Genomic DNA, 23937 nt, shown 5'->3' with positions numbered 1-23937 from the left:
ATCCTTAATCATTGCATGGTCTATGTAGACTACTAAGGATACATCTCCAAGACTGAAGTATGGTGAATGCTGGCTTCACTAAAGTCAGTGCGTTGAGGAGGGAATTACAACACCCATCAGCAGTGCTCTTTTGGCCCCGAGATTAGAGTAGTCATATCAATGATGCATCTCACTCAGGTTGTATGTCAGATTACATAGATGTATGAGAACTTTGGTGTTTCAGCAGAGCCATGCTAGTTAGGAACCAACTGGCTGGAAAGAAGTTTGGCAATAAAGGACAAGGGAGTCCTGGTGACCACCAAGTTGAACATGAACCAGCAGTGTCCCCAAACAGCAAAAAAGGCTAGTGGGATCCTTAGATGCATTAGTCAAAGTACTTCCAGAAGATGTAAGGAGGCAATCATTCCTCTCAACATTTGTGAGACCACACCTGGAGTAATAGGTCCAGTTCTGGGCTCCATACTGCTAGAGAAACATGGACATGCAATAGAGATTCCAGTGAGGGACCACAAAGATACTTCAGTGTTTAGAGCATTTCTCATAGGAGGAAAGGCTGAGAGAGCTTGCCTTTAAAATAGTCCACCTTTCAGTTGCAGAGGCCTCTTGAAAGAGCCTTTGGCAGAAGGTACACTGCAGCCGTTCTGTACTGCTATAACCTTTCCTCCCAGCAGACGTCCTATTGCCAGGCATTTGTGCCAGGATTTATGCCAAAGGAAGCTGGCAGAACCCCAAGTAGTACCTCACCTAATGTTTTAAAGAGTCTCAGAGCCAGTTGAAGGAGTTTGTTTTTCAGATGCCATCATTTGTTATAGCAGCACATTCCCAGCCCTAGTCAGGCTCAAAAGTTAACTCTGTGGAGGTGAAGTATAGAATGCAGCATAGAAGTACAGAAATCTTTCACACCTGAAAAAGGCTTGTATTCATATTGCTGAAAATGAAATATACTCTCTCTTCTTCATTCTGGCCTATTCTTTCAACCACTGCCCTTGTTATACATCCCATTCCATTAGTTAAAAACCTTACATCATGCCTATCCTTCACATTCCATGGATGTTCCTGTTGCCATTCTGCAAAACACAGACTTACTACGTGGAGGAGGTTGTTTCTTCTAAGGAATGAAAAAAGCAAACGCTAAGTGACAGTGAAAATATCTGTGAAATCATGCCAGATTTTACCTGAATCAGAAGATCTAGAGTTTCCCAATGCCCACAGTCAGAGGATAAAACCTTCCTAACTTCTCCGATAGGAAAGGACAGTAAGCTAACAATAGTGCTTACCATGGAATGAATTGCTTTCTCATTCTGTGGAGACAGACTTGATAAGAAGCCTTTTAGTGGCTGAAAGATGAACAGCTGCCTAGGGAAATACAGTGGCCAAAGTTTTGGAGTAGATTGGCAGAAGCAGCCAGTACAGAACAGCATGAACTGAAGTCTTTTCTCCTACAGAGCTGCAAAGTCAGAGCTAAGGGTCTGAGAAACATTTAACAGTTCAAAGAGCAAAGATGAATGCCTGCTGGTGCTGCCATCTGAAAAATGTGAAAAAAATCAGGCTTAGAAATATATGAGATGAAAATACATATAGCTTATTAGAAATCCAGAATAATCTACATTTCTAAATCCAGGTCTCCACTACGACAGTTAACCTCATAACAGATACTTAGTTCAGAAAAATCCATGAACGCATGCATCTTGTCACTAACTCAACTCAGGATACTCCCAGTCTTCCCCTCTGAAAATTAAGAGAAAAAATGAAAGCCTCATACAACAGTGTAAAGATGTAGGAGGTTCAATCTTATGGTCTGTTACAATAGCAAGGAATATCCTCAGTGAAAATGTACAGTATCCTATCCTAATTTCCGTAGAGGATGGAGGCAAAATACCCTGCATAGTCTCAAGCCAGCCTGCTGTGGGGAGAAGTTACTTACTAACTGGAAACATGGAATGTTTTTTAGTACTTTAAGCAACAACAGTACAGTTCATCCAGTGCTATTCGTCTAGCTAATCTAACATGCTTTTAAGAAGGTAAAAATTAATTTTATATTAAAAAAATGGAAGGAGCAGAAGTTCTATTTATTCCCTATGTTCGATCAGCAAAAGGACTGAAAAATCTGATTTATGTACATACTTCCTAAGGTGCAATAGTGAGTGATCAAGTCTCCTTTCGACCCACTTTGGGAATACAAAATCAGAGACTCAAAAATCTTACTATGAGTCCAAATTTTTAACATGTGGATACAAGGTGTACAAAATTTTGATCTCTTCCAAACCAGCTATTCCAATGCTGACATGGCAACCTGCTACCACTTCTCACGGATTCTAATGAGCAGCGATTTAGCATTCTGCTACAAAAGCTCTTACTAATTGACCCAAGTGAAACAGGCATGGAAAACACAAGAGGTGCTCTCACTTCTGAAGAGTTTACAATCCAAAGTAAAGTGTTGGACACCCTGATGAGCTGATCAGATTGACATCTCCAGAACTTTCAATTCAATGGGAAAAAAATATTAAGCTGTACTAACATACTTTCATGTTTCGTAGCATGAAAGCATCTCAAGGCATATAGGAGAAAACTGAGGTGCAGTCACACACTTCCACAGCTTATCTTGACTATACTGCACCTCTTTCTGTACAGACAGCAATTACCTAGCCTACAAGAATAAACAGAAATTATCTTGGTGCCTGAGTGGTAGGAGTGCAGCGTGAAGTGAAAAATCTAAGCAAAGTAAAAAACATAGAGCCATTTAAGCAACAGTTCCTTAAAAGGAGTCTTGTATTGCTTTGACAGCTCTGCCTTTCCCCTCTCTTAAAATCCATGTTTAATTATTTTCCCAATAGTGTTATTTTTTTTTTTTATGAAAATATTTGAAATAATTAATTTAAAAATGCTACAGTGAGCCTTTCAATTACTATTATCCACTTCCTCTTCTTTCATGCTCAGGGACTGATGACAATCAGAGAGCCCAGATGCCAGCCTGTATTTTATAGTCTCAGCCAGGGTATTTGGCTTCTTGGCGAGATTCACAGGCAGTTATTCTGGCAGCTCTCAAGTTGTTCCTGCCTAACAAACAATGAAGGCTGTTGACTGACTACTCAGACTACCCCAGTCTGGACATCTGGACTTTTTTCACCCTCCCTGTACTTGTAGTAGAGCAGCTGTTCTGTGCATGTACTGCATTTTTGTAAGCGTGCATTCATTCATTAACAAGGAACCAAGAAAATCATGTTTATTTAGGACTCTCTGAAGTTACAAAACACATGGCTATCCCCCGTGTTAGTATGATTTTGCATAAATTAGAGAAAGTTTCCAAATAAGTAAACACATACATATGCAGAAAGACCAAATCTGGAAAAACAGCTATATGCATGTAGGTCTGCAGCAGGAGACACGCTGCCTGTTGCCTTCCCATTGGATCTGAGGAACACTTGTTTTAACACGTGCCTAAGAAAGTTGCCAGAGACTCTGTAAGCCCCGACTCTGACCTTCACCACCCCTTTGACTTCCTGAACAGAATTTCCTCTGCTTCAAATGGGCCAGAAACACTCCACATGTGATTGATCTCTCAGAAGTATTGGTCTTAAATTATTTATTATTTCTTGAGTGCCATCAAGGTATCTGAGACTGTGCAATACCTGGGGAGAGACAAGGTCCCTACCTCATACGGCTTACTTTAAGTGAGACAGAATGCTTAGTGCAGGCATTCAAAGCAATACTACATAGCACAGACAGACAAAGGATCAGGCTCAAAATTTCATTACTCAACCCCATTGTTATCTAATATTACTGAACATGTGTGCTTTCAGTACGGCCAGGTGTGAATGTAAAGATACTCTTAGCTTACTTACATCAAGAAGGAAAGCAAGAAAAATCATTTGACACAATCATTCTGCCTAAACTTTAGTGCAGGAGGAACAAAGACACCAGCAAAAACATCTCTTTGTGATTTAGCTAATTTTATTTGATGAACAGGTATAGACCACTATAGCCGAAGAACTGCTTTGTTGGCATAACCTGTCTCTTTCCAAAGGTTTTGCTGCCACAACAACACAGTAAAAAATTCCTAACATACAGAAGACCTAAAACTGCTCTGAACACCATCTACAAAACTGCAAGTAGGGCATAAATATTTTGGAAAAACTTGGATGGAATATATGTGGAAGTTATCATAAGGTTACATATAACGTGATAACTACCCCTCAATAACTACTTCTATGCCTGGTCAGACTCAATAATTTACATGCTTACAAGGGTAAGAGTCCGGGGGGAAAATGACTTACAGACAGATAAGCAAATGCAGTCAGATAGTTATGGGAGTAGTTGGCACACTTTAGTTTTCCAACTTCATCTACATCATAGCAATTTGTATATTTACCTGCATGTTTTAATAAGTAACTTTACCTCAGCAAATGAACAAGAAGATGATGTGGAAAGAAGTGTGCAGAATTCCAGGCACAGCTGGAATCACTCACAGTTATGACTGCAAGGAAACTGGAACTGAATGCAATAGATATGGGAAAGTCGTTAAAAGTATTCAAAAGCAAAAATACCACAGTTTAAGGGGAAAATGGACTGGGTTAGTGGGACAGAATGAATTGAGAAAGATTAATATAGAGATGAATGAAGTATTCAAGCCAAAAATATTTGTCAGATGTCCTCTCCTTGACTAGCTTACTGAGAGGATGTTCCCCCTCAGTAGGGCAAATGCTCAAGATACCTGGTTTGGATATAGTCCTGAGGATAGTCTACCCAGACATCTTGCTTTTTATGCTTCATGGTATTTCAAATCCTGGACTAAATTCCCATAAATGAAGAACAAACATGACTACTGACTGCCTACACATGCCCATCTGTTCAGATGGCACAGCTCCCACTAGCAATTTAGTTGGGCAGTTTCACTAAAGCCTAGGTGCCAAACCAGCATAAGTTTCACAAAGATAGTCTCTTTTACACTACAAGCACCATTTCCTTGATTCCTTGTCTGGGACAAGTTTGAAGACTAGCCTCCTAATATTTTCCCCATCCGCCTGGTGTTATAGGAAACAAGATTATGCAATCACAGCGTGATTCCTCATCTGTCAGTCTGCCCTCTTCTCTCCTACAGAAGTTTGGCAACCTCAACCTGATCTGACAGAAAGGCAATGGATTCAAAGTTATTGTTTTCCTATACGTTTCATTAAAATAAATGGCTAGATAGAAGAATGGATTTACTAAGGGAATTTCGTCTGTGTGACCTAAAAGTTTATCAGACAGCTGAAAATCTACACAGATGAGCACTGTGTAGGAAAAGTTACTGTCAGAACTTCACTGATAGTAGAAAGCAACTATAAAATCCATAATAAAGAGGATAGTTGATCACAGAACAACTTGATTTACTTGCACTTCTTGCCAACAGATGTGACCAAACCAAATCATAGAATCCTTAGAGTTGGAAGGGACCTTTAAAGGTCATCTAGCACAACTCCCCTGCAATGAACAGGAACAAGCACAGCTATATCGGGTTGCCCAGGGCCTTATCCAGCCTCTCCTTGAAAATCTCCAGGGATGGGGCATCAACCACATCTCCAGACAACCTGTTCCAGTGCCTCACCACACTCACTGTAAGAGACTTTTTCCTTATATCTACTTAAGTCTACCATATTTGAGCTTGAAGCCATTTCCCCCCTTTTCTATACCTGAAGACAAATGCTGAAGAATCCCAGAGAGCTTACAAATGTTTCTGGCCACAGCTCAAATGCCCAATGTGTGTAGCATAATAAATTGGTGGCACACTCTCAGCTGTGGCTCACAACAAGCACAGTGCCATCCACATGCACATAGCAAAAGTACACTGGAGTATCTGATGGGTTTTTCAGATTTCACAAATTCCTCAGTAATTTCCTAATGAATGTTAAAGAACTTGGAAAATTCACGTAAGTGCTCTCATACTTTCCTGAATGTTTGCTGTTGTCCATCAAACACGGCTCTGGGAAAAAAAGTAACTCAATGAGCAAGTCACTCATGGACTTAGACAGAATGAATGAAAAGCCTGTGTGTGATACAGTTTCTCCTGACAGGTATGGTTCAGTCTAAATATCTCACACCAGTTCACCAATATGGCTGCTTACAAAATCACACCATTAAGAACATTCAGTTGGAGACACACTGTACTATGAACATCAATGGTAGTAAAATGAGCTGTTTTTCTGACTCAAAAAATGTCAGTACAGAATGGAATGACACAATATAGGCTGGTTTCCAAACAGAGTGATAACAAGTCAAAGTCACTGGTCATGAGGGCAATTGTTTACCTTTTTAGCTTTAAAATGAAACAAAGTCCACAAAACAACAAGCATACACAGATTCTCTCTGCAGAAGCAGTGAGCTGTAGCTAGGGACGGGGAGAGCTACCATATTTGTGCTCAGAGTATTGCACAGCCACACAAAGTCAGCGCCAGCTCTTATGGCTAAGAACATGAAGGGAACTGGATTAGCAGTTTGAGGGAGATGGCTATCAGCAGCAGCACACAATTAACATCATCCTGACAGGAAGAAAGAGCATCATCCCATTTCATTTCAATTCACTTTTGGCCCACATGCTCCATCTCTACCAGTAAGTCTGTGGTGAACAGAACTGAATCCAGATATGGGAACCATACCAATATCAATAGTATCAGCATTCCCACATTCTAACTTGCCCTAGAAGTGCTGCTGAAACCCAAACTAGGAAGTTAGTATGGGAAAAGACAGAGCATCCTCATAAATTAGAATTCATTAGCAGAAACAAACCTTACTTGGATTTGTTATTTTGTGCGGAAAGCATCACATTAAAATAGTGGGATTTTGTTTTGTTTTCTTTAATTAGGACTGGCAACCCTATTACTTTCACTGATACTCTATCTTTAAAAGAGCATTCCCATTAGAAATTGTGGATTTTGCAGGTATATTAGCTGGCCCTCTTGTGATCTTTTTGCACCAAATACAGCACAGTTTGCATGTACAGGTGGTTATCATCCTATAGAATTGCTTAATCTGTGTGCAGGACTGACAATAAGAAAGAGGAAACTGTAAGAGAGAACAACAAATTATCATTTCCATTTTTCTTACTGCAGGTTAGACTAAACAGAAACATTCCTCTTGTTTCCTGAGAATTTTTTGCTATGTTAGGTAAAGAGGCTGAAGATTTCTGAAGGATCTAATTTTACTGGCAGTTACTCCTCAAACGAAATCAATAACTCCAACAATTTTTAATAGCAGAGCCCTTCCATCTGAGTGGCTGCAGTTCATGTGCATAAACTGCAGTGATGTTTATTGTATACGAGAGGGAAAAGCTAGACTTTAAATTGTGTAACTTTCCATAACACAGTTTTCCTGAGGGCTGTTCAACTCAGCAAGCAAGCCAAAGAAAAGGGAGGATGAATGTAGCAGACCCATTCCTTTCCAGCTTGAGATGCAGATGAGGCCCCACCCAGCAAACCAAAGTTGGCATTCATCCACACAATCCTCTGGGCTATGGAAAGAGGAACCATGGGACAGTATCACAGCACAACTCTCCTCACCCTTCTCATCCTGGTGCCTTCTTTCTCACAGAAACAAACTATCCAACTGGTAAACAAGTCTATCAGACTAATGGTTCTCTGCAATTGTAAAGCAGCCATGTAAAGCTTGCTTCTAATACCCTAGCATTTACCCAGTTTCAATGTGGTAAAAGCTACAGATTTTTTTCCCCATTCCTCAGTGTGTTGTTTGTCCTGGACACTGGACACAAACAAGGTGGACTCCTTAACATGAGCCAAAATGTGTTCTCTTTTCAAGCCTAATTATCAGTGAAGCAACAGAAAGACTCACTCATATGCAATTTAAGAAATAATCACAATTGCCTCAAAACAAGATTTTTTTACTGCAAGATCAATGTGCAAATAATTTGGTAGAACATCACCATCTGGTGGATATACCCATTGACAATTTGGTTTTTAAGTTTCTCTTTAGTTATCACATAGTTCCTCGGCTCAGTGAAAAATATTAGATCATGTCACATAAGAAATGCATTCAAGGCGTTCAACAGTAATCTAAAGCTTCTTCTCAGGACAAGATACAAACCTGAATAAATTAGGGGAAAATTCCTATTTTCTTGCACCATTATAGGTGGCAAACCTGTTAAATGCAGAACTTATTCACCAGACTGGACAATATCAACAAGTATTCCAGGCTGTTGTGCAAGGATCCCACCCATTGTGGAATATAACAGGCTGACTTCCTCTGAACAAGATCAGAGAGAAAATACTGCTCTGCTACCAGATGGTTGATCACTGTACTCTACACTGAATCTGAAACCTCTTTTTCCTTTTACTCTCAGAACTCAGCAATTAGTCTCATCATTGATGGAAACCGTTCACCTTGTGCAGTCCCTATTTCCTAAGATGTCCGCAAAGCGCAAGATGTCACACTCTCCACAAGTTCCAATTGGACAGTGAAGAACAGGAGGAAAACAAACAGATAGTGTCCGTACTTACCATGAAGACAGTCTTAGGTCAGCCAGAAGTGAGATTGTTTAATAACACCATTCACATTCCAACCTTACATTTCATGCCCTTGAAACAAGGTGTTGAACGTGGTATTTTCTGTGTGCTTTAATTTTTTCAAACCAAGAACCACACAACAGAAGCCAGATACATTTCAAGTTTGGTCATTTTCTCATAGCATGAAAAAAAGTTGGTTGTTTTTTTTTTTCCCCTTTCTGTTCCCTATCTGTAGAAACCCTTATTCTGTGGTTTCACGTAAGTCATGACAATTTGCCCTACGTTATCATACATGTTTATCTGCTTCTTTCAACAAAAATTTGAGAAAGCATAATGATCTCTAGGTCCATCACATCACTGCAAGTTCCTTGAAACCAGGCTGATATATAAAGAGCAGAATGAAAATTGTACCACTGAGGAGACTGCTGAAGCACAATCTCACATACTGATATACCACAGAAACTGCATCAGGTATGGAGCTCAGATATCCAGAGCAGAAGTGCCCCAGACAATAAGAACTCTAACAAGCTCTCTGGGTTCAACTCATGCTTCTTCAGAGTCACTGTGTACTAAAACCCATAGCCTACCATTACAGCCTACCCCATCTCCCTTACAGTATTTGTAACTTACTCCATTGCTCCACAAACCTGTTAGCCTTTCACATCTAAATGCTACCTTATACTGATTGCAGTAGATATTCAGCAAGGAAAAAAGTACAAAGCCAAACTACTTTCATTGGAACTGGGTGTTGAGAGGTTTATACCATGATGCATCGGTAACATTAAAGCAGAGTTAACAGCTAAGAAAAGAGAAGAATGTATTTTGGGTGAGATTTTAGACAATAAAATAAAGCCCCATACAATGCAGCTGCTTCCTACTTTGTTTGCCAGAAGTTTGTATCACAAAGTGCCCACAAAAGCGGTGAGATGGTGAAGTAATCCTCTTCAGCTTTATCTTATCCAATGTTTGTCATTGTTTCAAAATACACGTTTAAAAATAATTTTAGGCACCATATTAAAAAATAGGATTTTAGCACATATGTAAAAAACATTACAGGATACTAAGAAAAGGATAGAAACTATCACTAGCAGAAAAATTCAGGAGCTAACAGCAAAACACTGACCCTTATTTGCTACTATGGGAGAGGTTCCAAGGCAATGTGTGACACGACAGAACGCTGTTTGACCACTGTGAAGTCTCCAGGAGAATCAGAACACCTGAGTGCTGGCTGTATTACCTCAAGCTTCTGTTATATATTTTAAACAAAAGATCTTCTAGAGACAGACAAAATAAATACTCAGAAGCTAACAGGAAAGCAGGATCAATAGCAGATCAGAGATAAACACAGAGATAAGACACTGTCAATAAAATAAGTGCAATTTGGATTCATTGTTGTGGCAAAAGCCAGTCTGGAAAAAAAAATATTTAAAAGCAATTAAGCAGTTTTACAGAAATAGTCTGGGATTTTGTGCAAAGGGAGAGAGACTCCAGGCTTGCCTCATCTCCTAGAAGCATCCCATATTCTTAGATGTGACGTTGCCATGACAACCACAACTTGGTGACCTCGTTATTTCAACCTAATCCTGCTTTGAAATTATAGTTGCTCCACCCTTTTGCCTGGCTAGCCTGATAACATAATCATTGTAAATGAGGATGGAAAAACACAGCAGGATACCATTCCCCCAGTGACATGGGACTAGTCTCACCTTATCAGGGAAATAGACCAACAATTAAACTGCACAAATCTAAAAGACCGAAAGTAGATTTTTTTTTGTTTGTTATTCTGTTTTGCAGAAAATCCAATAGCTTGTCAGTGCAGGGATTCAGTCTGGAAGGGGGGCTTTTGGGGAAATTCCTTTTAATTTAATTTAATGTCTTTATCAGGAAATTAAACAGTAATAAGGGGGTAGTTCTCCTTAATTATGTATTTGTTTTGACTAACAGCTAACGAAAGATTTAGGATGTACACAAAGAGTCAGGACAGAACTTGTTTAGCAAATCAGATAGGGGGGTTAGGGTTTAGGCTCGCCTTGCTTTATTTAAACTGGTTAAAGCAGTAAGCATTACAAAATCCCGGTTGTAGCCATTGTGGAAATACTTACTGTATTTGCTCACACAGACCAGGAACATTACTGTAATTCTGCTCTTATTAAACACATGGACAACAGTACTATTGCTGTCACAGATATAAAGAAAACATTTTCTTGGCTCCCTGGGGAGGGAATTTTGAGTTTTCTATGTACATAGGACATATGAAAGCTAGAGGAGGAAAAAAGTGGAGCAAATACATTTAAAAGAACATAACTCTTGAACTATTGACATGTCCTCTAACTGGAACTCCATAGACTACAGTTCACAAAATCATTCTGTGACTGTTCTTACATAGTTTTGTTTCCCTCCCTTTCTGGCAGACAAGGCTGATTTCTTCTCTTCTCAGCGTCTGCATGACACAAGGGCAGATGTTACCTCGGAGGTTGTGGCATTGCCTAAGGATTCTTGTGGGACCAACACGCAGCGTGGCAGCCACATTTGTAAATACTGTTCATTACTGGGAGAAGAACACAGAAGAAGAGAGCACTGCTACTCTCACAGAGAAATTCAGAGGGCACTTACTTGGTAAGGACACGCAACTTCTGGTGTGGTTACTTTCAGGAGCCTGACACAAAAAATTCCTTAATGCTCAGCAAAGGGTCTGAGTCATCCTCATGGGGTGCAGACTCACGATTCTAGAAACTCTGCATTTTAACACTAGAAAAGATGTAGTGCTAAATCATTCTTCCCAGCTTCCGTGTCATAATAGGGAAATTGGGTGATGCCCTCTATAATAAATCAGCAAAGACTCCATGCACAAGCTAGCGTACCTATCTGGCACTCATGGATTTCCTCAGACACAAACCAGGCAACTTTTTACACAGAAATTGTTATATTAACAGTATAATCACAAGTCTGTTAAGCAGTCATCAGATGGGTGATGAAGCAGCAGGGTAAATAAGGTGTTCCTCTTCTGGTAAGGTTTTACACAAAACAATCTTGAACAGCACTTCAGAAGTATTTGGGGATAATTTTCCTCAATAGCCAGGGGAAAAAAAAAAGAAAGAAAAGCACAATACCTATATACTGAAGGTACAGCACGGTAAGCAGAAAACTGAGCTCTTTCCCGTGTTCCATGGAAATATCTTTGTATTCAAAAGCATCTGCAACAGGCAGGGCTAAACCATCACTTGCCTCTGTTTAAATACGTGCTGCTTCTAGGTAGAAAAAAAATGAAACCTCTGATAGCTCAACCAGTCTCCTTGAACTCATCAGCACAAGGTGTCTTGGGCATATAGAATTTAGCTTTGCTCAAAGAATAATGGGAGAATGACAAAACACATCGTTTCCTCCACGAAAGGATCACTTAACATCCCCCCTTGTCTTTCCCTTCAAGTGGGGCGTTTTGCTGTCAATTGCTGATCATTAAGTGATTAGAACAGAAAAATGTGAACATAATCATAAGTCATTTATCTCTTGAGGTGTTCAGCAGGGGTTAGAAATCAGTCTCCATTTAAATATTTTTCTTAAGCTCTGTTGAATCCCAAGAGCAGAGAATAGACATGAGTAGGAGATGTTTATACAGCACTGCAGCAAAGGAAGCAGGTTTTCCTTCACTAAAAGGCCAAAGTTCATTTTCTTAGAATAGCAGCATACATTCCAAAATGGTGCCTCGCATTTACTAAGAGATATCAGCAAACAAGAGACTAGGATTTACATCCAGATTCAAATTTAGTTCTCCAACATGCAATAGGTAAAGCGTATACCATTCGGTACTTGCTCAGATTTTGAGTATCATTTTCCAACCTTGCTTGAGATCACAATGTATTGTGTGTGGGCTGATTAATCCTTCTAACTGCAGACTCTAACACACAAGCAGGAACCCAAGAACCCCAGTAGAAGTTCCAAGCAGAATGTTTTCTTTGACAATTGATTTTATGAATTTTTTTTAAATATAATCTGACCTAATCTGTTGTTACAACCAAAGGTTTTTTGCTTGTTCCCACCCCCATTTTGTTTGCTGTTGAAACAAACAAACAAACAATCTGAAATATTTTCTCTTCTGCAGCCGCCTTCCTTAATGTGAACAACAGCTAAAATCATTGTTAGGAGCAGCTAATAAACTGAAAACCATTACTCAGGCTTTTTGTGTAGTTGAAAGTGGCTGCACGGCAGACTATTTGCTAAAATCAGAAAACATTGTGCCTCTTTACTGACCGTGAGATAGGTTCCTTAGCTATAAAATTTTACAGACAATACAAAGTTCTTATATACAAATGATCTTTCTTTGTACAAATTTAAAACAAAAATGGAAACAAAGCTTCGCTGTTCTCCTAGATCAGTAGTGACACCTAGTGACCAGATATTAAACAACAGCGTTTGGGGAGAGCCAATTTTTACAATAACGTGCTGGATTTCATTACAAAAAATACTGCTGGCTGTCGGCAAAACCAACGCTACAGTAACTCTCGTGTGGCACGAGGACGTAAATACGGACCGACATTAGCTGTGGGATGGTTTAATCTTACACAGAAGTACTGCATTTGCTTTGTAACAACATTATGTTGCTGCTCAAAAGAAAGGAAGGGACACTTGTCACTAAGAGGGAAGCAGCCATTCGGCCAAGCAAGATGTGTTTACCCAGTGAAACCTGTAAAGGTGCCTGGGCAGAACATTCCTGAGTGTGAAGAACATCCACGGGACAGGGAACACTCCGTAGTTGTAATCCCACTTTTCCACCTCATCCAAAGAGAATAACTACCAGAACAGAGTGCAGCTGCTCCAGTGCTATGCTTATTCTGGCCCAAGTTCTTGCTGATGTAAGTAAAACTGACTGATGTTAGCTATATTAGAATAAGTTATTCTACTTGATCTATGCCAGAGCCATTTTGCATCTGGACTTTAGAATAATCTACTAGTTGAGAGTAAAAATGACTTTTTTAAAAAAACTGGTAAATATCTGGATCAGTGGCTGAAAAGACTGCAGCCTTCTCCTAAAGTTAGCCCAGTGTGGGCCATATCTTCTACATCAAGTGACTAGGAATGAGCAGGACAGGTGCATCAAATACATGCTAGCTCCAACCAGCAACACACCTTCACTTTGTAACACAGGAGAAGCCGGGCATGCTGAAGTTGTGCTCATCAGTTATGAAAACAGAGCTTTGCTTCATAAGGAAAGTGTGTCACTTCCTGACAACTACTTTTACCTTCTCGTTTTTCACTCAGTTTTAAGATGTGCAAAAATGCTCTGAGACACACACAGTAAATATGGAAATTTAAAGGGATGTTCCAGTAGTAATATTAGAATTCACAGAGGAAGAGACTAACCAAAACAGAAACAAGGAAGAAACATCTGGGCAAACTCCATAGATAGAAGAAATGAGCAGATGCACCCTCCAAACCAAAAGACAAATGTACAATTCAAAAGTAGAGTCACCCATTTCACCTGCCACATAGATCAAATTTTACTTATAGTAAAAGAAAGTGATTTTAAGTACTAGGGGAACCAACAGGCAGCTTCTTAGCTTCACTTTATATTCATTTCCCATCAGAGAAAGTGACTCTGGGTGTCTATGCTATAGAGAATCAGTCTTGTGCAGTCCAATCTGAAGAAACTGTGCTGACTTTTACAAGGGTGCTTGCACAAAATAGTTAAAATTGCAGATGAATACAGCAGGTGAAAAAGAATGCAGAACCTTGCCTGAGTAAAAGGGAAAACTTCATGACCAGCAACAAGAGACCATTAGCCACAGAGCAGAAGAGCTCTCTGTGCTCCTGCAGGGGTCTCAGGACAGGTGCACTAGAAACTTGTTCAGAAACAAGAAAGAAAACTTTTTGCTCTTTGAAGTTCTGTGTTAAGGGGTATGGGGGATTGATGTCAGAGAAGCTGAGTATTTTGTCCTACCAAAGGATGAAAGCTATAGCTTTGAGAAAAAAATGCCCAGCACAGTGACTGTGTCAGAAATGTGTGACTTGTTACACCCAGAAATCCAGCTGTGTTGCCTCTGCTTACTATAAGAGATTTGTCTCATAACTATTCCACCAGACTTCACTTGTGCTCCTGTTTGTACCACAACACAGCAGAGTCCCCTCAAAGAAAGAGGATTCCCAACAGAGACTAATTTGATCACCCCAGTCAAATAGCCTGGGCAAAGCTCTCAATACAAGCTGCACTGCACCAAGATCTGAAAAAGGAAAAGGTCCCATGCATTTGTTTCCTGAGTGCCAGGAAGATGACTAATGAGAGTAGCCAGTTACCTCAACCTGGTTTGTACAGGATATAGGTAAGTTGGAAGAGGAAGAAAAGTGTTTGTTGATTCAGTCTGCCAGCAAGGTGGTGATTTCTGTCAAAGGGATAATCAGCACACATTCCTGAACTTGAGAAAACCAGTGTGCATGGTCTTCACTAAAGGCCACGGTTGAAAACCACTGAGTCTGTGTAGTATTGCTGAGGAATCCATGGGAAGTGAACTACAGCTATTATTTGATCTTTCTGAAATCTCTAAGAAACTGAATAATTTCAGCAGTCTACAGAACGGAACAACAATGAAAACCATTGCCTTAAAATGGCAGATTCTCAGTGTTGTCCCATCTCCAGTGCAGACTGACTGAGACCTAGGGGAGAGTTTTGACCTGTCTGGCACTGAAATAATCAGCTGCAAAAATCTCTGTTGCTTATATCTTAATTTTAATCAAGACTTGTAGTCATCTTTGTGCAGTATATTTCTTTATAGACAGTGAAAGAAATGTCAATACCTAGCAAATACTTAAGTTACGTTGTGAATAATTACTACAGACTACATCTGAAGTAAGGTGGTCACACACTTGTTAGCTCTAATTACACCAGAAAAAATACTAATTGCTTTATATTACAGCATAGTTTCAATACCAGCCATTCAGGTATTACATAGGTGTTTGGCTTAGCACTGTACTACTCCTACAGTAGTAGTGGAAATTGATATTTTGTAGTTATTATCTAAAAAGCTAAACTGACAAGAAAATAACACTAAATCAAATGCACTTGCATTAGAGAGGGGAGTGAGAGAGAGATCCTCTAAATATTTAATAAAAAATAAAATATACATCATTTAATGAAAAAAACTTGTCTTCATGTAAAAATGTTTAACTTTTCCCAAAACGGAATGGAATGCTCAGGAACACCTGACCCTCACCAGCTCATTTCCAGTTGAACTAGAACCAGCACTGTATACTTTCCCTCAGCCTAAATCATTACACATACACTGTCAAAGATTGGTTCCTCACTCAAACCCATCAGTAACAATTCACATGAAAAACTTGTAGAGATAAGTCCTTCTGCATCACAAACCTTTTGTTAGCAGCCCCTTTCCTTAGCAGCAGCCCCTTTCCAGCCCCACTCTAAGCAGGTCTCTACCTTTCATGGGGCAATTCTGCCCAGCTTCCATCAGGGACTTTCAAGATGGACATTTGGATGTCATATCTGGCAAAACCTAAATATTTAACCTTTCCTTAGAGGAAAGCTGAGTACCAAGATCTCTTCGTTCAAAGACCTTCAAATCTCCTAGCATTGACACAGTCATTATTTTCAAATGGAGAAAAGAGGAATTTTTGGAATTTTCCAGGTCTTCAGAATAACTTACCATCTGCCTCAGGCACTCCTGGCTGGATGTGAACGTGAATGCAGTGGCATCAACACTTTCGACTAACCTATGTCAGGAGAACTACAAGAAAGGGTAATGAAGTTTCAAAGTGAACTGCTATCAGCATACCAGTAGATGTGTTTTGCACAGATTAAAAGTAAAGCACTTGTGTGGAATTAGACAGTCACAATGAAATGAAAGTTAGCCTTCCAATGAGGGCTAACTTTCTGCTTCCAAATTATATTAATTCATAAGTAATTCTTTTGCCCTCAGGAAATATTAGGAAGAAACCACAAAGTTGCCTCCTATTTCTAATTAGGCAATGCTTCTGCATTTAATATGAACAGATACACATGATCAAGGTCTAGTCAGACATTTGTCTACAGATATCTTAAGATGAGTGGAGTTTTTTCCTCCAATGCTTGCTTTGTGGGGTTGAGACTTCTTTAAGTTGGAGTTCTGACTTCAGGAATCTGTTCCTTCCTTACTTCTAGAGAAGATTACAGCATGCTACTCTCATCCACCTGAAGCTCCAGCTTCTGCAGATGCTCTCCTCATCTTATTCTCATACAAAAGGCATTTGTGCTTTTCACATCTGCAGTAGCTTTGTAATTGTCTGGAAGAATTCTGAGCCTGTAGTTAACAGCTAGTTACACTACTGTAATCCATTCAAATATCTGAGGAGAAAAGAGTTCAGGATTACAACCCTTAGATTTAAACACTTGTAGACTGAGAATACATTTGGCTCCTGATTTTGATCTTTGTTCTCCTCCTTTTCTAAGAGGGAGAAAGTCTAGTGATGTTTGAACTGCAGGCTTTTGCATAACTGCTTCTAGTACTGTTCTTGTTCCCAGGTGATGTCCAAGTTACTTTGGACAAATCCTAGCTCCTTTAGCATTTGTATTTAGTTATGGTTATGGATTACAATTGAGCACAACGAGAAAACTATGTGATAACAAACTAAATACGAAAGAGTGAAATAGAAATTGTTACTAAAAACAAACCTATTCAAAAACTGAAATTAACCCCATGTTTTTTCAAAATAACACTATTTTCCATTTAATTTTTTCTTTTGTGTTGCTCTCTATTTCTCATTCTCAAGTAAAAGTATGATGAATATTGATTTGTCCCACAGAACTGCACCTATAAGAACATTACTCTTTTGTTCTTCTTGCTTTACTTTTATTTTTGATAGCTGGGGAAGAGTGTCAAATGAAACAAGAACCCCTTGTGATATTTATACTTTCTGGAACTTAAGTGCTTCTTAACAGTGCAGCTGTGTGGCCTACAAGCCATGCAGTTAGACAAAGCACAAAGTGAGTTCAAGGTAGGAAGAGAAGACTAAAGCATTGAAATTTCAGCAACAGAAATTTTGTGCTCTGATATTATGAATACATTAAAGGTTGTTTAAAAGCTCTTATTTGTTCTTTGTTATTCAATACTGAATGACAAGACTGATTTATTACAGTGTTAACTCCACTGTAGATCTTCAATTTATTGCAGTAGGACAAAGGAAAGTTGTTTAACAACAACAAAAAGCATCATCAAAAAGAACCCTATTTGCAGAGAAAACTCTTCAGATCTTTACATTTCATTCCAATTCTGCAAGTTACAAAAACCTTAATATCTTAGTCCACTGATCCATTATCACTGAAGAAAACTCAACCAGACTCAGCTGACATTAAAAGCAGGAATAGGTCTACAATGAAAACCACTTCTAAATTCAGTCTCAGTCTCACAAAACTTGGCCTTGAAAAGAAATAAACAAGTTATGCTTTCATTTAAATTCAGCTCAGAATACATGTATACTTATCATTATAAAAGCACATAAAACTTTCCCTTGCTGGGAGTCCCATTTAAATATAACCATGTTTAAAACTGGTCACTGAGCACATTAGAAATTGAAGGGCACATTCCTAGCTCCATCAGTATCACTTAGGATCTTGCTGTTAATTTTAGTAGGAAAAGAATTTCAGACTCCAAAACCCAAAACAAGTAGGGCAGCTAAAATTTCTCCAAACCTATTACAACACAGTTTTACCTTAGAAGTCTAAAAAGCAAGGTTACAAAGGTTACAGTATTTTCACTGCTAACTTTTTGATTGAGTTTATTTACAACTGTTAAATCGAACAACAAATAGAGAAGTAGAGACTCAAGGGTTGCAGATTGTCATCTAGTATTGCCTTGATAAGAGAATAGAAGCTCAAGTTACATTCACAATCAATGATGGAAAAAAAAAAACCAAAGGACTTCAGTTCTTGCCAGCAAGTTTACAACAAGGAAACAACTTCCACAACATCCAGATAGTAGCATGGAGCTGTGTCAGGGAAGTGTCAAGGTTGGGTATTAGGAAATTATTCTCCACCAGAGGCATTCTAGAACGGGCTCCCCAGGGCAGGGGGCACAACACCATACTGACAGTTCAAGAGATATTTGGACAATGCTCTCAGAAATACAGTTTGACTTTTGGGTGGTCCTGCCCACGCAGACAGGAGTTGAACTCAACAAATTTTATGAGCCTCTTTCCAACTTGCAATATTCTCTGATTCTGTTATTAATGTTTGCCTACGTTACTCAGTGTTAAACAGAAATTATAACTCAAATAACTGTATGCTGCATATACTGTTCCCTAAGAGAGGAGAGAATCAAAGTAGAGGTGAAGAGTCCAATTTCAGTAGAGAAGGCATAGCTCAAATACTGAACAAAACAGAAATTCTAGGTCAGTCATGACCACACAGATATCAGATAATGCAGCTATTAGCACACAGTTTACTGTAATTTTCATGCAAGATAACAGAGGCAAGGACAACGAATGATCAACAGGTAGCAAACTGTGCCCTTGAATTCCTCTTTGCCTTAGCTTACAGGAATGCTTATCAAAAGGATTATATGAGAAGCTGTGAGAACAGAGATGTTTACAGCTAAATTTTGTATGATTTCGGGCCAAGTATGTTACTGATGCCACAGAAATAGCCAGCTATTTCTCCTTAAGTTAGTTGTCGGCAACTTTCTACTTGATTTATACATTAAATCAAAGATTTCCTAGTCTTCCTCCAGAAATAGTTTGTTGATTAGTATTGATGACTGAGTCTCACATTACATTGGTACAAAATAACATATGAACACTTTACAGTTCACATACAGGTGTTTACTTTGCTGAGCCATCTGTTCCATTCGAAGCACAAAAGGGATCACAGAAAATGAACTCTTACTCCCTGAATAGACAGACAAACAACTGGGTTCCCAACAAAACAAGTCTGTTAGCTTTCAGTGTGCTGGAAAAAGACTGCAATCTACAGAAAACTCAGAAAGTAAGGTCCATGATCTGAAGGTCAGGAAACTTAGTAAGATAATAATGAACAAATGACAATTCCTGATGCAATCAGCAGGGAGCATACAGGCTGCTCTAGAAGGATTTTTGTTTTCAAGGTTGTGTTATGTCTTCGATTTTTTTCCCTCTTTTTGAGTTGTAGGTCCTTGTTTCTTTTGTTTTCTGATGCACCGGACAGAACTGGACAGCACCATAACACAGACAGAGAAGGGAGGTAAGGTAATAGAAGTGCATTGAATAACAGATTTGAAGATAGAGTAAGGTAAACAGTGCCAAAGTGAAACATCTTTTTTCAACAGTAGGCCTTTATGAATCAAGTTACAAAGGAGCTGTCACAGGTAAGAGGCACATGCAAAGAGGCATAAAGGGGATGATAAAGGCTGGAAGAGATGGAAGTAGTATGCAAGACAGAAGCAAGAAAAGAAACTTACTTTCAGAAGGCAATTAAGAATTATCTAGTTGTAATTCAGTGACAGGAAAGGAAGAGAACAGTGAAATCTGTTAAGTGAACAGAAAGTTCAGCTACTTGGTGCAAGTGGAAGACAGCAGAAAAAGGGAATAGAAAGGTACAGCTGCAGTACTGTGAGAGAACTGGCTGCCTAGAACAGCACTTACCTGTCCCTGCCTCCTGATCATACACCTGCATTAAAGTGTCTCCTTATTTGTTTACCGTTACCTGCACTAATCTGAGACCATTTCAAACTTTGGTCCTCAATACTAAATATTCAAGAACACAAACAACTTTAAAAAAAAACAACCAGCAGATATAGATAGTTTAGTCAAGGATTGCTCTGATCCTCAAATAAACGAGCATCAGTAAGTTCAGAACTGACTGGAGAAGAAAACTGTAACAGCTTAAGTGAAGAGGGTTCTCTATAACTACTCACATTAACATTTATATTCACACATAATCAGTTAACTTCCCACACATCAGGACAATTCTCACTATATACCTCAGTTGGCCCTCATTAGAATAGGCCACATACTCCTACACCAAAAAGTATACAGATACAATACTTAATTTCAGGCTGAAAACTTCCTAGTTCACACAAATATTTTAGTTTCATGCAATTAAGCCCATCAAACTCACAGTCGGACTCCTGTTAGACTAAAATTGTACTTGTGGGATAAAAGCCAGGCATCCATGAGTCAAAGTAACACAACCTTACTTCTCATTTGATTCTTCTTATTTACATACATGTAAAACAGTAGAGTTATGTGCAAATAACTAGTCTTTAAGCCTGTAGTTTGCATGGATACCTATGGGTATGCTAGATATCTGTGGATATCTAGACAGTACTGTATGTACACTAACTGGGAAGTAAGCGTTAAGTTATGATAGTTTTTTTTTCCTTTAGAAAAAGGAAAGCTGTCTGATGTTACATCAGTAATCTTTTACTAAAAATGGGAAATTAAGATTTTGATGAAATAGATGCATTAAATATTTGCATTAAAAATGTAATAAATTAACATTCTGATAGCATTTTGTAACATAAAGGTATTTGTTCACTTCCAAAGATAATCCCTGAGTGTTACATTTCAAAAATGTTTTGGAATATTTGATGTACATGTGAATTTGGTAAATAGGAGTAAGAATAAAAGTTAACAAGTCATGATCTGTGAATCTGTTAATACTTGCTACACGTGTAACTGTCCAGAATTAGAAAAATTTGAATTACATTGGGAGATATCAAAACTGGCAATAGTCAAACATGCTCAGGCAATGGAAGCAGCTGAGTGATGCTGTTATGCTTCAAATCTGCTGTATCTTGTACTGAGCAGAGCATCCGTATCACAGAAAGAAAGCTACGTTAAAGGTGCTTTACCACCTACACCATTACTTGCAGTAATACCAACATTTGCAACAGCTCATTTAGATCAGGCTCATAAGTCTGGGCACTGTCCCACGCTATACAGTTCAGAAATAACTGAGACAAAGCAATGAGCTTTTGAGCATCTCGAGATTTATGTTCAGTCCAATTGCTTGTGGGCAAGTTTCCTATTTGACCTTCTGCACTATAAAAAAGGTTCATCTGCTACATGTGAAACTTCCAGATTCTCTGTCAGAATGGCTGTGTATTACCACAGCAAACAGGGCTTTACTGAGCATGGCTGCTGAGGTAGGACACCAAGTTAAACCAAGTTAAATTTAGGGGTAATTACAACACCTCTCCTTTTATTAGTAATCCTTTTGTTATGTGATATTATTGATCCTGCATTTTGTGTCATGATGCCTCCTACATAAAATAATACTACTATGCCACGTGTCTAAACTGAAAAGCTCAAGCACTCTTTAATACAAGAATAGATGCACCCACAACTCTTCTTTCTGGGTACTGGTCTTGGTATAAACTGCAACAGCTGACCTCTTCTTATAATAAATGTTGCCTCAAACATTCATCTTTACTAGTTCTCTTACTCCTCTATCTACTCCTCAACACACATACACACTCCTTATACATCAGTCAGAGGGAGTTCACACAGACTAGTCAAAGAACTCTTACCATATAGGTGCTGCCATTTTGCTTTCAGTTAACCCCATTCAAAATAATTTCTCTCTCCCTGCTAGCTTTGCTTTGATATGTAATCCTTTCAGGTTCATTTCTGTTGCCTTTTTTTTTTTTTTTAACATATTCTGTTCCATTCTCTACCTGGATATAACCACGTGAATTAATGTTTGATGCTGACAGCATTATTAGAGCATAGTTTGTTGCCCACAATAAGCTCCCCCTTGTGCCTCTGCTGTTCTGTAATGAGGCCCCTTCAGACACACAGTTTGGTTATTATGGTTCATCAACTTATAATGTATTATTCTAAATGGTTGCATTTTCATTCTTTTTTCCCCCCTATGAAATGAAAAAAAAAAAAATCAGATAATGGAACTAAAAAGAATTACTCACCCTTCTTCTCGATCTAACATAATGTTTATGGGCAGCAGGGATAGCAGGAAGATGTTCTTACGAAGAGAGGAACTTGAGCAGCTTTATAGGACAACAACCTAGGAAGAAATGACAAGCCAGTACCCACGTTTACTGTTTGTAAATCTGAGCATTGATTCTGCTTTCACAAGTGGCTTTCATCAAATGCAAATCAGAAGCCTGGCATCTGCTTGAGTAACCAGGCAGCCCTGTCCCCCTTTCAGGAGAACAAAAGCCATAAAATCAAAGGGTTCTAAAAGGATGGCAAACTTATTGTAAGCTAGAAAAGGTTAAAAGTCTGCTGAGGCTTAAATATACCTCTGAGAACTCCCAAGTATGAAAGCATTTGTGACCTTTATGGTTTTTTTTTTCTGTTAAATGTTTCCTCATATTTGAAATGTTATAAAAAGTGACCAAACAGGAGAGATACAAATTCCTTATGTGTTTTATTTCCCAAATGATTTTGAAAGTTCCAGAAAGCAAACTTCTATTAAGACCATTTTATTTATTTTCAGATGTCAAAAATCCTGCTCCAACCAGCAGCACTGTGGTTATCACAACAGGGCCTACCTGTGCTCCACCTGCATCGGTGGCAGATCCCTTTCTACAGAGATGGGAAGAAAATGCCATTCACTCCAAACATGACATTTCCTCACTGCAGAGCACTGCACTGAGACTGGCACGCCCTGGAAAACCATCTGAATCCTATTTGAGTAGAAGAAAACACGTTTTATAAATATGCTGAAAATACACAACTTTACTTACTTCTGTTACAAGCATGCATTCCTACTACCAGAGAAAAGTCAGATGCCTTTTAATTCTGAAATCTTACAGAAAAATACCGATTGCTATTTCTACAATAAACATACATGTGAAATTAAAGTCTTTTCTGCTGGTACCAGGCAGTAAAAATAGGAATTTAATTAGAAATAAGTTAAAAATACTTAACAGGCTTATCATAATGCATCTTTGTAAGAGCTTTATTTCTCATTCATTTGGGAATAATGACAAAGCTTATCCCAATGACCATGGAAACAGAAACTAAAATTCAAAGATCTGAAATGAGTCGAAAGTGTCAGTTTGATCAAATTTTCAGTTTTTTTTTTTTTTAATGACTGATTTCAGACTCCACAGCACAGAAAGGAACATTTCAAACAGAAGTTTTAACTTCATAAGAATATAATTCATTGGTGCTGTCACTAACTAGCTGGAAATGTCTGAGGCTGCTGTAAGGAAACCACTCTCTGTAAAGTATTTCATTCAAAACAAGTCTTGGTTCTAATGATTTTGAACATAGTCATTGTTTGACAGAGCAACTCATGATTTCTTCTGAAGGAGTCATAACCATCCCTCATGTTTAGAAACAGCTATAAAACAAAAGCTAACAATTCCTTAAGGTATGAGGGCCGCTCTGAAAGTAATGTCTCCTGTCTCATGTTGTTGGCCCACTACATCACATGCGGATACTGATGATACGGCAACACAAGCTGAATATTCCCACCAATATTTCATTACATGTTGTTGCCACACAACGCATGGCAGCAGAG

At 38.7% G+C, this 23937-nt stretch overlaps 1 protein-coding gene across 1 annotated transcript in view; it reads right to left on the bottom strand.

Moving 5' to 3' along the window:
- LDB2 (LIM domain binding 2) overlaps positions 1–22512 on the bottom strand; it is a 357319-nt gene extending 334807 nt beyond the window's left edge. Inside the window, exon 1 of the mRNA XM_046939902.1 lies at positions 22373–22512. Within this exon, the coding sequence (XP_046795858.1) occupies positions 22373–22392 (20 nt within the window). The 5' untranslated portion in view covers positions 22393–22512. The remainder of the gene's footprint in view (positions 1–22372) is intronic.
- Between the last annotated feature and the right edge of the window lie 1425 nt (positions 22513–23937).

The sequence above is a fragment of the Gallus gallus genome, chromosome 4, assembly GCF_016699485.2.
Source record: "Gallus gallus isolate bGalGal1 chromosome 4, bGalGal1.mat.broiler.GRCg7b, whole genome shotgun sequence".
NCBI lineage: Eukaryota > Metazoa > Chordata > Aves > Galliformes > Phasianidae > Gallus > Gallus gallus.
Note: the sequence above shows the minus strand (reverse complement) of the source record. Positions and strands in the feature narration are given on the sequence as shown.